The sequence below is a fragment of the Bufo gargarizans genome, chromosome 3 (genome assembly GCF_014858855.1).
Source record: "Bufo gargarizans isolate SCDJY-AF-19 chromosome 3, ASM1485885v1, whole genome shotgun sequence".
In the NCBI taxonomy this organism is placed as follows: Eukaryota; Metazoa; Chordata; class Amphibia; order Anura; family Bufonidae; genus Bufo; species Bufo gargarizans.
The window spans coordinates 33,733,960-33,749,943 of record NC_058082.1 but is presented as its reverse complement, the minus strand read 5'-3'; the positions used below and the strand labels follow the sequence as shown (position 1 = coordinate 33,749,943).

Here is a 15,984-nt window from a genome sequence, read left to right as displayed (position 1 = left end):
GAATAAATTGCCCAATTGTCTAAAAAGTGCTTTAAGAAAACAGATTAGAGACGCGAGCGCTCCATCAGGGGCCGTCGACTCTGCTCCTTGAGATTACTGTAAACATTCGCAGTGTTAAATCCATTTCCAATAGATTTGTTTTCTTCACAGACGTACGGCGGTAACTCGAGTGAATTGTCTAGGTGCAGGGAATTATTCCCCACTTAAGGGCATTACTAAAGTGCAAATCCAAATTGAACCATTTGAATCTCCACTAAAATTGAAATAAATTTCCAAATACTTTGCTGTGTTGTTTTAGACTTGATCTTGAGTTATTTCATGTCGCTTGCTTTAGTCACCTCCATGTTGCTGACTGCCTTTGGAAAGAGACAAGAGTCTAGCTCCACCCCCTAGCAGACATGTGACCTAACTGCTTAGCTCTAGCTAATACTAAAGACGAGTTAAAAACACAGCGCCATCTAGTGCTCGGAGGCAGATTACAGAATTTAGCATTACAGCATGGTGCTGTTTTGTTACTGTGAAGCAGTGGCGTAGCATGGGGGGCGGTTGCCCTGGGCGCTAAACTGCAAGGGGGCGCCCAGCTATTGCATACAATGCCATTCGCTCTCACAGGCAGCAGCGTGCTGAGTGCATCCCGCCAGGCTTCGGTCAATGAGAGCACCAAGCGCGCGCATTCATCAGGGCTTTGTTTTAGGGCTCATGCACACAAACGTATTTTCTTTCCGTGTCTGATCCAATTTTTTGGCGGACCGTATGCGGAACCATTCACTTTAATGGGTCCCCAAAAAAACTGAAGTTAATCCGTGTGCATTTCGTTTCCATATGTCTGTAATTCCGTTCCGCAAAAAAAATAGAACATGTCCTATTATTGTCTGCATTACGGACAAGGATAGGACTGTTCTATTAGGGGCCAGCTGTTCCGTTCTGCAAAATACGGAATGCACACGGACGTCATCCGTATTTTTTGCAGATCCGTTTTTTGCAGACCGCAAAATACATGCGGTCGTGTGCATGAGGCCTTAGGCTGTGCTGCTGCCTCCATCTCAAGGCCTGAACCAGCCTGCTGAGAGCAAAAGCAGCCAACAGCAGGCCAAGTTGGTCCAGCACTGCATTTGCAGGGGGGTACCTAGCAGGCTGTAGGATGGAGGTGGAGCAGACAAGTAGCTGGTTACTGTGTGGCTAGCATCATTCCCAGGAGCACTGTTTAGTAGGCACTAGACTTTGGGGCACTGGATAGCTGCCAATATCCCTGGTAAGCACTGAATGACTGGCACTGTTCTTGAGCATGAAGTAGAGCTTGCACTATAGGACTTGGCTAACTATTAGGGTCCATTCACACGTCCGTATGTGTTTTGCGGATCCGCAGCAATGTGTGTTCTGCATTTTGCTGACCGCACATCGCAGGCACTCTCATAGAAAATGCCTTTTCTTGTCCGCAATTACGGACAAGAATAGGATACGTTCTATTTTTTTGAAGTGCGGATCCAGGAGTACGGATCCGCAAATGTGGACAGCACATTCCGGCACCAATGAAAATGAATGGGTCCGAACCTGTTCCGCAAAATTGGGGAATGGATGTGGACCCATTTTGCGGACATGTGAATGGACCCTTATATTGCTGCAACTATGTCTGTGGGGCTCTGTGTGGTGAATGCTATTCCTGGGGGCCCTGTATGACACTATTCCTATGAGCACTCATTTTTTGGCACAACCAGTCGCTCTGTCACAGGGTTTGGGGATCCCATTCTCATGATTGGTTGATATCCCAGTGGTAGGACCCCCACCAATTTTATTTTCCGTGGGGCCCAGTCATTTCTAGTTATGCCACTGAAAAGGGGGTAAGGATAAAAATCACTGCATCATTTGTATTTTCTGCCTGGGTCTGTGTGGGTTTCCAGTGGTGTACGGTTTCCCAAAAACAATGGCTTCCTGTGAAATGGGTCAAAAAGGGGTTGTCTGACTAGAGACTCCACTAGGGTAGGTCGTCAGAATAAAGTGAGTCCTGCCCTATTCTGGCTTTTTCAGAGGATGCATTGTCGGCCCATTATAGTCAACAGCTGATCCATGTAGAAGAGAGGATCCATCAGGACCCATAGTTGCACAAGGACCTTTGTAAAACAAACAAAAAAAAACGTTTCCAGTTTGTAATTGATTGGAGATAAACTACTAAGGATTAGATATGTGGCTACACGGATTATCCTACAAAAGTATTACAATGTCATGAATAGTGTGTTTCAAATTACGGTAAGTATTACTGTAATTCGTGTTGAGCGAAGCATCAGAAGTGGAATTCGGTCCGAACTTTAGGGAAACTTTTATTCTAATCGAAGCTGCTTCCTTGCGCTTCGTGGTAATTAGTGTTGATCGAGCATGTGCTCGAGCGCAATGCTTGAGTCTCCTCCCCGCACATTTCTTGGCTGCTATGCAGGGAGGTACTGGCACGCACTGTAATGCCGTAGCCATGTTGGCTACTGGCATTACAGTAATTGGCTGTCCAGAATGCGTCAATGACACGTGTTTGGCTCCGTCTGAGTTAGGGAGAGATAAGCATTGGAAGATTTTTATTACAAAAACTTTTCAAAGACCCAAAAGTCCTTTTAAGGACTATTGGATGTGACAGCAGCAATATATATTTTTAGCGCATCCTGCGCTAAAAAGCGTCTAATAGGCCGCTGCGGAAAGTTAAATTATCTGCGCCACATCTCCTGTGTAAAGTGTGCGCATCCCTAAATTATCAGTGACATCCAGTGTACAGTGACAGACGGTGTCCGCTGCGGACAGTGACATTAGCTGCGCCACATCTGCAGTGTAACGTGTGTACCTAAAATTTGTATCTGTGACATACAGTGTGCTTTTTACGTAGACGCTTTGGACAGTGACATTACTTGTGGTACCTCTCCTGCATAACGTTTCCTCATCCCAAATACCTGTGACATTCCGTGTAATTTTTTATTAGCCGCTGGTGACAGCATTGACATTATCTGCGAGATATCTCCTGTGTGACGTTTCCACATACCAAATTTTTTTTTGTGCATAAACTTCCAAATCCTACGCTACTGTACGTGTGACATACTTTTTAGGATATATCACATTTAAAATTAGGAAGGTGAGCAGTAAGGGATGGGGAAGTGGCCGTGATGCTGATGGTGCACGCAGAGGCCGTAGCCCTAGGCGCGTTAAAACTGTGCCTGCTGCCAGAGCACAAGAAAAACAGTCATCCACGATACCTAGCTTCATGTCCCAGTTTGCAGGGCGGCGCAGGACACCACTCTTGAAGTCAGACCAGTGCGACCAGGTGGTCTGTAGGATTGCAGCAGATAATGCTTCCAGTAGGTTAAGCACCACCCTGTGTTCCACCAAGTCCAGTTTTGATACTCCTTCTTTCCACCATGGAGAGTATGGCCAATCAAGTAATCTTACACTCGGATTTTCCGAGGACCTCTTTTCCTCGCCATTCCTTGATTTGGCCCTCTCGCCAAGCATGCTTGAAGAGGGACAGATCTTGTGCCCTGATTCCCAAACTCTTGAGCATCCACAGTCACAAGAAGATGACGGTGGGGAACAGCAATTACTGTTTAATGAGGTGGATGATGATGAGACACAGTTGCCAATAACTTAACAGCAATTACTGTCTTAAGAGGTTGAGGAAGAGGATAAGATACAGTTGTCAATCACTGAGGTTGTGGTTAGGTCAACAAGTCAGGAGGATGAGCAGAGTGAGGAAGTGGAAGAGGAGGTGGTGGACGATGAAGTCACTGACCTAACCTGGGAAGGTGGAAAGCCGAGCGAGGACAGCAGTACAGAGGGGGCGGGATCTGCAGCACCGCAACAGGCTAGAAGAGGCAGTGGGGTGGCAAAAGGGAGAAGGCGGGCCACACCAAACAGGCCCGCAACTGTTCCATGGAGCACCCCCTTGCGGAAATCTCCCTTGCCAAGGAGTAGGTGTTCCGCAGTATGGTGCTTTTTTGAGGAAAGTGCGGACGACAAAAGAATTGTAATTTGTAACCTGTGCCATACAAAAATGAGTAGGGGCGTGAAAGCTAGCAACCTCACCACCACCAGCATGATCCGCCACATGGCATCAAAGCACCCTAATAGGTGGGCCGAACGTATGGGTCCACAATCTGTGTCTGCGGGTCACACCACTGCCTCCTCTTCCCCTGTGTTACGTGCTGGCCAATTCCCTGTCCTAGAAGCAGGCCCGGATGCCTCCCGCACTGCAAATGGACCTTCGCAAGCACCATCAGCTACCACATCTACTTTTGTGTCCCAGTGCAGCGTACGAATGTCCTTACCCCAGGCATTTGTGCAAATACCCAGCCACCCACCCACAGGCCATAGCACTAAATTCGCAGCTTTCCAAAAAACTGGCCATGGAAATGTTGCCATTTAGGCTTTTGGACGCTGTGGCCTTCCACAGCCTGATGTCGGCGGACATCTTGCATTACGCAGTCTCCAGCCACCACTATTTTTTAAGGTGTGCCATGCCGCCTTACACCAACATGTGTCCCGTAACATCACACGTGCCCTGACCAATGCAGTTACTAGGAAGGTCCACTTAACCACGGACACATGGACAAGTGTATTCAGCCAGGGACGCTACATTTCCCTGATCGCACACTGGGTAATTGTTGTGGAGGCCGGGAGCGAGTCGTTCAGCCAGCACCTACATTAGTGGCTCCAACCCCCACTTCTCCTCCTCTGCCACCTCCTCCACTTCCACCTCCGAATTATCCACGTGCAGCAGCAGTCATTTATCAGTTGGTAGCTGGAAGCAGTGTAGCACTGCAGTGGGGAAGCGGCAACAGGCTGTGCTGAAGCTGATATTCTTAGGTGACAAACAGCACACCGCCGCAGAGCTGTGGCAGGGGATAAGAGACCAGACTGAGCTGTGGCTCTCGCCACTCAACCTAGAACCAGGCATGGTTGTGTCTGATAATGGCCGTAACTTGGTGGCGGCTTTGGAGCTCGACAAGCTCAGACACATCCCATGCCTAGCCCACGTCTTAAAAAACTTAGTGGTTCAGCGGTTTCTCAAAACCTACACCAATTTGCCTGAGCTACTAGTGAAGGTGCGCCGCGTGTATGCACATTTCCGCAAGTCATCGACAGCTTCAGCGTGAGCACACGTGAGCACGCGCTGGAACTCGACGTTCCACATGTTGGCCAGGCTTTGTGAGCAGCAGAGGGCAGTAGTGGAATACCAGCTGTAACATGGGCGTCGCCTTTCCAGTCAGCTTTCGCTATTCACAAGTGAGGAGTGGGCATAGATGTCTTACCTCTGTGAGGTTTTAAGAGACTTTGAGGAATCAACACAGATGGTGAGCGACGATAACACTATTATCATCGTCACCATCCCACTTCTGTGTCTACTCAAACGCTCGCTGCTCACAGTTAAGGACAACGCTTTGTGTGTCGAAGAGGTGGAAATGGGGGAAGATATTACACAGGCTGATAGCCAGACCACCCTCAGATCGTCTTCTCCGCGCGAATTGGATGATGAGGAGCAGGAGACGGTTGCCTCCGCTACAGAGGGTAGTACCCATGGAAGTTTAATTCCATCTGTTCAGCATGGGTGGGCAGAAGAGGAGTAAGAGGATGAGGAGATTGAGAGTGATCCTCCTAAAGACAACAGCGAAGTCTTCCTGTTGCTACTCTGACACACATGACTGACTTCATGTTAGGCTGCCTTTCCCGCGACCCACGCGTTATACGCATTTTAGAAAACACGGATTACTGGGTGTTCACCCTTCTCGACCCCTGCTACAAAGAGAACTTCTCATCTGTCATTCCTCTGGTGGAGAGGACAAGCAAAATGGTGCAATACCAGAAGATCCTTGTTGAAAAATTGCTCCAAAAATTTCCATCTGACAACGCTGGCGGCAGAGTCCGTAGTTCCTTGGCCAACCAAGGAGGGGAGACAAGGGGAACACACAGAAGTTCCAACAGAGGCAGGGCAACACTCTCTAAAGCTTGGGACAGTTTCATGACACCCCGTCAGCACTATCACCCTGATGCGTGGCCTAGTGTCACAAGGAGGAAAAAAATTTGGAAGATGGTGAAGGAGTACATAGCAGACCGTGTCAGCGGTCTCAATGATCCCTCAGTGCCTTACAGCTACTGGGTTTCCAAGCATGAACTGGCGCTCTACGCCTTGGAGGTGCTGGCCTGCCCTGCCACCAGCGTTTTGTCTGAGCGTGTAATTAGTGCTGCTGGTGGCATAATAACAGATCGCCTGTTAACTGAAAATGCTGACAGGTTGAGCTGATAAACATAAAGGCACTTTAAATGTGTTGTTTATAATGTACTGAATACACTGTATTCCCATGCACTCCTTCCACCACAAACAAGGGCATATGGTTGAATCCTCCTTTTCCTCTTCCATCATATCAACATGCTTATTCGTCGCATATAATGCCCTCACATATATGCTCTTCGCATATAATGTTTTACAGGGTCAGCTCACCTGCAGGCCCTCAACTACAATGTTTTACAGGGTCAGCTCACCAGCAGGCCTTCACCTATAATCTTTTACAGGGTCAGCTCACCTGAATGCCCTCGCATATATTTTTTTAGAGGGTCAGCTCACCAGCAGGCCCTCACCAACAATGTTTTACAGGGTCAACCAGCAGGCCCTCGCATATAATCTTTTAGAGGGTCAGCTCACTAGCAGGCCCTCCCGCACCTAAAATCTTTTACAGGGTCAGCTCACCTGCTGGCCTGCACCTAATTATACCTAATAGGTAATTTGCGCGAATGCTGCCTTTGTAGTCACTATGGTTTGCGCTGAAAATCACATCAAAAGTTGATAGGGCAGACATCCGAATGGATAATCACCATCATGGGAACGTGCGATCGGCCCCAGGTTATCTAGAGTCACCAAAGCGGCAGCAGGCCCTCGCCCATAATGTTTTAGATGGTTAGATCAGCAGGCCCTTGCTCCAAATGTTTTTGAGGGTCACCAGCAGGCCATCAATCATAATTTTTCAAGGCTGTGTATGATGCCCTCTTTTATGTGTAACAAAGGGTGTATTGGAGCGCCGGTTCCTTGTAAAAGTGGTGTACTACTAAAACAACATTGTTCCCAGCAGCGACCTGGGAGTCCAAGATGCATCCAGACATCCTCCCCATGCTGGTCCAGAACCATTTTGGTGGTGTTTCTATCAATTTCTGACCTTTTCCTATGAACCAGGCACCCTCCCCTCCTCAGGGGGTGCCTGGTTTAATGCTCGGGTTCTCCCATTGACTTCCATTATACTCGGGTGCTCGGTAGAGCCCCGAGCATCCTGATGTGTTCGGCCAGAGCACTTGAGCACTTTGGTGCTCGATCAACACTTGTGGTAACGAATCATTTTTCCTAAAATGGCGGCTGGAGTTGTCTTAGAAAGAACGCTGGGAGAGAGCGGTGACATCATCACGCTCAGCGCAGGTCCTTCTGCAGGTCTTTTTCAATCAAGAGAGTCATATTACACTAGCATGTTACTGTTTTTAACGGTGTTAGACGGGTACACTTCTGTCTAAACCGCCATTAAAAACTGTCCCATTGATTGATTGGCTGAATGGGGTTTTAACATAGCGATTCATGACAAATTGATTCGTAACAACTCAAATTTCTTGTGAAACTGTCGAATCGAATTTTTTTAAACTTCACTCATCTCTAATTGTAATATTATAATAACCATGAAATAATTTTTTTTAATTTTTTTTGTACATTAAATTTTCCTCTTTGGTGCGCCCTCTGCTGTTTTATCCTTCTGTATCCAGTGTTGGACTAATATGCTTAAGCCTCAGTAGCTCCCCTCCCCATTGCTGGCAAAGGGATCCCATAGAGAAGCAGCCTGGACTTCATTCATTCATTCATTCATTCATTCATTCATTCATTCATTCATTCATTCATTCATTCATTCATTCATTCATTCATTCATTCATTCATTCACTGCTAAATCCATATAAATACATGGCTATATCTCTTCTAGACAGTGGAGAAGAAAATTGTGGAGGCACTACTCACCGTTTGTATCTCTGGGGCCATATGTGTCGGACTAATTTCTATACAGGGAAGGAAATGTTAATAGGACCTAATTGCAATGCATCTTGGGTGATGCAGGTGCTTGATTAGCCACTTCCCACCTACAGAAAGGGAAGCAATTCCAAACATGCGGGATAAACCCTTTACATTAATGCTCCTTTGGATTTAATCTGCTATTCGATATCACCAAAACATTTCCGAAAAAGTTTAAAAAAATATTTTCTGCAGGTGGTAATTTTTCTCAGATGTGGCCTTCCCCTTTAAAGAGCCGTACACTGTTGGATGAACCTAAGGCAGAATTACGGTATTCACTTAATGTGCTCCAAGGCAACGTGACTACTTACAGCATAATCTCATTGGCTCTAATGACATCAAGTTTTAACGCGATTCTCCTGTTTGTTGATACTGTTGGGTAAAATGGAATTTAGATTGAATAATTACCCATGGGGATCTCTAGGAAACCAGGCACAGAGGCGGAGAGCCGTCTCCCGTCCAAAAACTCTGGATATTTTCATGTAATCGGATCATTTGTAGAGCAGTTAGAATACATCAGTGATCCCCGTCACGTGCAAAACCACAACTCCCAACATGTCCTAAGCTTTAAAGGGGTTATCTCATAATGAATGCAAAACATTTTGAATCAGACACTGCTCCAATTGCTCTGCTAGATTGATTTCAATCTGGCAGCTCAGCGGACGTGTACCTTCTCAAAGGACATGTCTTCAGCTCTCACCCTGTAATGGTCACAGCTTCGAATAGTCTTAACCTGAAAGCAGCCTTCCACAGTTTTTATGTATACAGAGTGTCCTGTAATTAAATTTCAAGGAACGCTCCCATCTGACAACCCCTTCTAGCATTGAGGACCTTCTGGCATTCAACTTATACTTGAGGGTCTAGCAACAGAAACAACCAGCTATCAGCTGTAATTGAGGGAATGCGGCGGGTAGCTGCACAATTTTTCTGCAGCGGCCACTGCAGGAGATATGAGGTATTACATGGCGGCTATTAGAACACATAGACGTATTACAAGGGCATGCTCTCTGGTTAACGGAAGGAGATCCCCAGCAAGAGGCTCCCTTTTATGATGTCCATATGCCCTAACAGGACAACCCTTTCATAACCCAAAGTGTTAAAGAGATTTTCGGGGATTTTCATATAAATGGCCTATCCTGAGATCGGCGGGAGTTTGACTCTTGACACCCACATTGATCAGCTGTTTTCAGGAAGCCACGGCACTCACAAGGGCTTTGGCCTTCTCCCAGCTCACCAAGCACAGCGCCATCCATTGTATAGTGGCTGTGCTTGAGGACTGAGCTGCGCCTAGGCCATGTGACCGATGATCATGACGTCACATGGCCTAGGAAGAGGTCTATGCCCTCACGGAGCACCATGGCCTCTTTGTACAGCTGATCGGCGGGGTCGCTGGGTGTCGGACCCCCGCTATTCTAATGTCTCACTTCAGCAAAAGACATTTACTATATAGAGGAACTTAATACAAGGCACTTACTAATGTTTTGTGATTGTCCATATTGCTTCCTTTCCTGGCTGACATCCTCCACCGTATGCAAAATATTTTTTGCTGGGGATAGTCGTTTGCTGCGGTCCACATGCGGTGGGGCTGCTCCCCCAATGAAAAACACGCTACAGTGTTAGGGGTTGAGCAGCTCCCCCAGATTTGCCACTATATTTCTGTGTTTTTGTCTTGTTTTATATGTAGTGTATGTGCCTTCACCTGGCATTCAAACACTCTTTGCACCTGGTAGCCTCCATCACATGGTCAGATATGGGTGTGGCTTACAGTCTGGCTTTGTTCACATTGCACTAGTTGTCCTGCTAGGCGGTTGTGTGGAAGCCTGGCTGTGAGCTGGATTACATCACCCTCAGACCTTGTTCACACCATAGGTAGCGTAGTGGTAGGACCCCTTGCTGAGAACCGTGACGTGGTGCTTGGGGCTCCGATATCTTCCTGACAGGAATATATTGGCAAAAGTCTCAGCTTTTAATATCTGCATTGATGACTAGCCAGTATAGTCAGTGGCATATCCGTGTGGTGCATTTTTTCTGTGATTTATGATTATATTTTCATCCGCACAATGCTCCGTTTTGTGTAGGATGCCTTTGTGGTGCATGTGGACCGCGCCGACATCCTCCACCGTATGCAAAATATTTTTTGCTGGGGATAGTCGTTTGCTGCGGTCCACATGCGGTGGGGCTGCTCCCCCAATGAAAAACACGCTACAGTGTTAGGGGTTGAGCAGCTCCCCCAGATTTGCCACTATATTTCTGTGTTTTTGTCTCCTTTCCTGGCTGGATTCATTTTTCCATCGTCATTTTTACGACCACCCTGAAATCCATCTCAGCGGTGGTCATGCTTGTACACTGTATGAAAAAACATCGGCCTCTCTGTTGGCCGGGACCGTGGGAATGCACATAGGCTAGTGCTTTTTCCTATAGTGTGCAAGCACGACCATCAACGCTGGACTGCAGGGTGGTCTGTAACCATGGAAACGAGCAGTGTATAATGTGATGGAAAAAAATGAATCCAGCCAGCAAAGGAAGCAATATGGACAATCACAATACATTAGTAAGTGCCTTGTAACAACTTTCTCTACATGATAAACGCTATTTGCCAAAGTGAGACAACCCCCTTTAAATTCCCAGAAAACCCCTTTAAGGGGGTAACAGTTTAAAGCATGCTGTAGCTTTATGTAAGGTTGGTTACTCATTTGGTTTTTATATCACTATTATTTTGCTAGCTAGGGTTATGCAAGAAGGGGCGTCCCAAAAAATCGAAAAAAGCGCACTTAGGATCTGCAATTACCAATGCCAAGCAGAGCTATTAATGATTCTCAGGACAGAGCCACATCTAAATATAGTCACCGCCTTGACAGTGGAAGACAAACCAGCTACAAAGAGCTTACCATCTAATTAGGCAGCAGGAATAACTAATAAGCCACCGAGTCACTCAGTCAATTAAGCGTAAATAATGCTTCATGATGTATAACATTTGCCAGTCAATCACGTTCATTTGCGACTCTGAACATTAATCAGAATGTGCCTCTATATTTATCATGGCACGTAGAAAAATGCAGGCACACATCTGACCTCAATGCCTCACACCACAAAGGAAGACTAGCTGGCTTAGTAATTAATATTCCGTTTCTCCCATTTTTTTATGTATTCTCTTTTTGGAAGCTCAATGCAAATGTAAATACCTGCACTTTGTATTCTTACCACTAGGTAGCACTGTTGAGATGTTGTGCTACAAGTTTTCGATGACTCTCTTTCGTGGTTTCTGAGATGGTTCTGTTGAACAGCGCACCATGTGGTTTGGCAGGGTACTGCATGTAATATTTATCAATCGCTAAAGGATATGTATATTTTGGCATTAATTTACCAAATTTTACAGCTCTGCAAGTGATCTTAATTTTATTATCTTCTACCATTTTGTGAATAGAACTTCAGAGCAGATCTGTGCTTTCCAGGTTACAGGCTGCAAACGAGGGATACCTGATCTGTTGTCTGATCTATATTAAACGGACCATACGCTTTATAACGTAAATGTTGACCGAGCCATGTAATGTGCATGGGGCCTCGCAACTTGAATCCAAATTGAAGATCCTTTTTCATGGGGAGATCATCTTCTACCACGGCAGCCTGGCCGTAGCTTTCTCCCCCTTCCCAATTCAGGACACATCCATGCACAGACTAGGCAATAGACATGTGTATGGGAGGTCGGGAGAGAAAGCTGTCCACAAATGAGCATATGGCTGACAGCTACTGTATCTAATTTGTATGGCTATCTAAAAGAGTGGACGGGGAGGGGGGCAGTACCATAAACCATATAGACTCTAATCATGGTAGGTCTGCATCAGAGCTGTATACATAAAACAGTAGGGTATTCTTCAATCCAAATAGGTTGCTAAAGTGTTCATACCCTTTTTTAGGAACTGATCCATAAGTTCATGGTGGTGGCTTGTATCAATGAGGCAAGAAAGTTTTGGTGGTACCAGTTTTCTGTTCAGAAACGAAAAGTGAGGTTGAGCTGAAGCTCCTGAGGAAGAGGTCCAGAGAGAGCCGTAGGGACACCTCCAGTCACTGTAGACTGAGCAGAGCAGAACCCCTAATTTGGATTAGAACTGATCCACAGCAACGGTGGGTCTGTTGGTGTGGTACTCCAAGGTGAAAAGCCGCTATCTTACCACATCTACGTTTGTACGGTTATAAATTGAACAGTTCCTGCTGAACTACAGTGCACCTGGAAGCTTCTGTCAGTGAGGTCCTACGGCGTTGGTGGTACTAAATGGTCATAACTACCGAACAAGAAAAAAAGGGCCACAAGTATGACCCCAGCACAGTTGATATTTGCCTATATGAAATTGATGTGATTTATTCTTGGTTGAATGGTCCCAATTTTTTAGCAGGACATCTGCAAGAATTCTCACATGGTAGGAATTCAAAAGATAGAGAGATCACCTGCAACTTTTACGCTCATGGGGAAAAGTTGTTGCGGTGCCTTAGATTGAACCCAGTAAACAACCCCCTCCACCCCCACAATTTTTTTTTTATAATCACCTATCATATTAGATACGTGCTGTACATAGCATAGAGGCAGTTGTCAAAGGAGAGAGGTCAAATCCTGGTGGCCCCGTCTACTTTGCTACTAAGTGGTAAGAATTCATACGGGATGCCCCTCCACATAGTACATGCATAGTAGCAAACATAGGGATGGGAAAATGACAGAAGGTTCATGGTAAGAAGGTAGAGTGAGGGGGAAAAAAACCCATTTTGATCTTTGCTATGGACCCCTCTCCGTCCAAGGACACCAGTGGACACAATTCCAAAGCAGTTAATACATCCTATTTTTGAAGCCAAAACTTGATAATAGATGATGTCCTGAAGTGAAACCTCTGATTGTCAGCTCCAGAAACCCTATTGTAAGACCAATAACCTACCTGCCTAGGAGAAGGAACTCTCCAGTTATGCCCCAAGGAAGACTACAGTTGAAAATGGAGAGTGCTGACCAAGTCCTAGTTGACCCCATACAGGACTCCTCTCCCCCGAGGCAATGCATAGTAGCAAACATCGGGATAAGAAAATGGCTAAAGGGTCATGTAAAGAAGGTAGAGGGAGAAAAAACTGAGTTTTCTGGTAAAACTAACATAATAATGGGGGTCTGATTTTAATTTTTGCTATGGGGCTCCTCTCTTCTAGGACACCAGTGAACACAATTCCAAAGCAGTTAAATATATTCTATTTCTGAAGCCAAAGTTTAATAATAGATGATATCCTGAAGCGGAACCTCTGCATGTCAGCTCCCGAAACCCAATTGTAAGACCAATAACCTACCTGCCTAGAAGAAGGAACTCCCCAACTATGCCCTGACGCCTCATTGCCATTAAAAGTCCTCGGACTGTCATTCCTTCGCAGAAGCAAACCACGACTCTGGCCTTGGGAAGATTACTCTGCAATTTTTTTAACAATTTATCAAAGTTCTGTTCTCCAGCGTTACTGTAAATCTTGTAGGAGTGAGCGATGCAGACCCCATCCTTGGCAGACATGTCCTTAAAAGCTTCCATGCCTCTTTCTCCATAGTTACCTGGAAAAAGGAAAATGAAGTTATTAGGTGTCATGCTCAAGAAAGAATCTGTTGTGATTCGAAACGTCTCAGATGTTTGGTGAATAAAGCTTACACTTTTGCTGCAAGAAGAGTGCTGCGGTTCTTCTATTTACGGTAATTAGGTGTCACCTATCATACAATTTATTTTAACAGCATTATTTGAGAATGGACTCAGTACAGAAAAGATAGATCCTAGTACAAGGGTAGAAAAACATAGCTGCATTCTTCGAAAAGCAGTGCCACATCTAACCACAGGTTATGTGTTTTATTCACATCAATGGAGTTGACCTTCATTACTCAAAACAAAGTGTGGACAGTTGTAGAGCTGATTCTGGAAGGAAACACACCAAAACAGCTTTTAAATGCAAAAGTAGGACCATGCTCCTCTAGGTCAAGTTCAAAGTGTAGTAACTCCAGACCTGGGGCTTCTATATTGTATATAGTTTTTTATATATTGCATTGTATTTTATATTGTATTGTTATGTCATTTTGTATGTGTTATATGATTGTATGCACCAGTGGGGATATGGATGGCTAACCAACCTGTTCTTCCTTTCTTGGTAAGAGTGGGGTTATCTCACTTCCTGCTGGTGGGGAGGTGGGTTTCTGTTGAGGTACAGACTGGAGAGGAAGCACACACCTGAGCTCCTGCTCCAGACTTTCTAGAGAAATCAACCTTATCCTAAGCCTGAAGTGAATCCTTGAGAGGACAGTCACTAAGTGAAAAGCTATATGCAGTATTTGAAAACGATGCTGTGAGGTGAGGGACTACGGCTAAGATACCCATCACCCAGAACATTACTAGGCCAGTACGACCTAAGTGCTAGATCGCAGCCATCCAACCTGCCTCCATAATCCTTACTGGTGCCAGAGAAGATTTGCACTTAAAATCTGTTGCTACTGAATTAAGTTTATTTGAAGTTCTACGTTGCACTTAATAAAAAAAAAATTGTCATGCTTGATCTTGGTCTCATTCTTAAATACGACATTTCCACTGCCCCGACCCCAGAAAGCAAGGGCCTGAAGCAGTACCCTATGACACAAAACTTCAACAGGGCCACTACTACTGCCATCCTCTGCACCAGCTCCTCTGGCTCGCTGCAAAAGGACAGCTGCGATTGCCATTGAGTGTCTTGACCATACGGCATGCAATGAATGGAGCAATATGCACACTACAGCAATTCAGACAAGAGACTCAGGGACCTTCCTTCTCAGGATTACTAGGAGTCCGACCACTGTGGATAGGTGATAAATGCTGTTCATAGGATAACCACTTTAAAGGGAGTCTATCCCATGCTTGGAAGAGCAGTACAAAGATACATTTTGTGGAGCTATTATGTATTATCAGGAGTAGTGTGAATATGAACTTTTATTCTGCCAGGTTCTGCTCCTACAAGTGCCCAGGGCCAGACTTCGCTGTTAATGCTCTATGCATTGAGCTGCAACACAGACCACCCACTTGGCTCTGAGTGACAGCTATAGTGTTCTGGTTGGATACTACAGTTGTCACTCAAAGGTAGAGGTTGTTAGAGCACTTCACAGTGAAGCTCCACACAGGGCACTTGCAGGAGCAGAACCTGGCAGAACATAGTTTCATATTCACACTGCTCCTGATAAGAAAAGCTCCATAAAAGGTATGTCACTCGTCACTGCTTCAATGACAGCGGTGGAAAATAAGGTGTCTTTTTTTAATTTGCATGTTGGTCCGCATGGGGGGCATTATAAGGTCTGGGAGATTATAGGGGGTCACTTCACAGTCTGGAGGCATTACAGAGGGGAAGATTAAGGACTTAGGGCACTAAAGGGTGCTGTATAAAGATGTGACAGTACATGGGGCACTATAAGGACTGTGGATACTACAGGAGGGCACTGTATGGACTGCTCGCACTACAAGGTGGTACTAAAATGAATATGGGCACTACAGGGGGTGGGTTAAGGATTGTTGGCACTACAGGGTGCTGTTTAAAGACTGTTGGCAATACAGGGGGCAGTGTAAGAACTGGGGGGACTACAGGGGGGCATTATAACTACTGGGGACAATACAGGGGGCACTATAAGTACTGTGGGCACTGTAGGCAGCACTATAAGGACTATAGGCACTACAATGGGCAGTTTAAAGACTATGGGTACACCAGGGGGCACTATTAGGTCTGTCTGGGGGCACTATGCAAGGCAGTTTAATGACTGGGGGCACTACAGGGGGCACTATAAGAACTGTGGGCACTATGGGAGGTACTATACGGTTTGGGGCACTAGAAGGTCTGGAGGCACTACAGGGGGAAGTTTAAGGAATGTGGGCACTACATGGAGGCACTATGAGGTATGGGGGTTACTG

The 15,984-nt window shown here is 45.8% G+C and overlaps 1 protein-coding gene across 2 annotated transcripts in view; it reads right to left on the bottom strand.

Moving 5' to 3' along the window:
• GRM5 (glutamate metabotropic receptor 5) overlaps positions 1 to 15,984 on the bottom strand; it is a 351,377-nt gene that overhangs the window by 224,784 nt on the left and 110,609 nt on the right. For both annotated transcript variants that reach the window (XM_044286024.1, XM_044286025.1), the window contains exon 2: positions 13,379 to 13,628. In XM_044286024.1, coding sequence (XP_044141959.1) covers positions 13,379 to 13,628 — 250 coding nt within the window. The remainder of the gene's footprint in view (positions 1 to 13,378; positions 13,629 to 15,984) is intronic.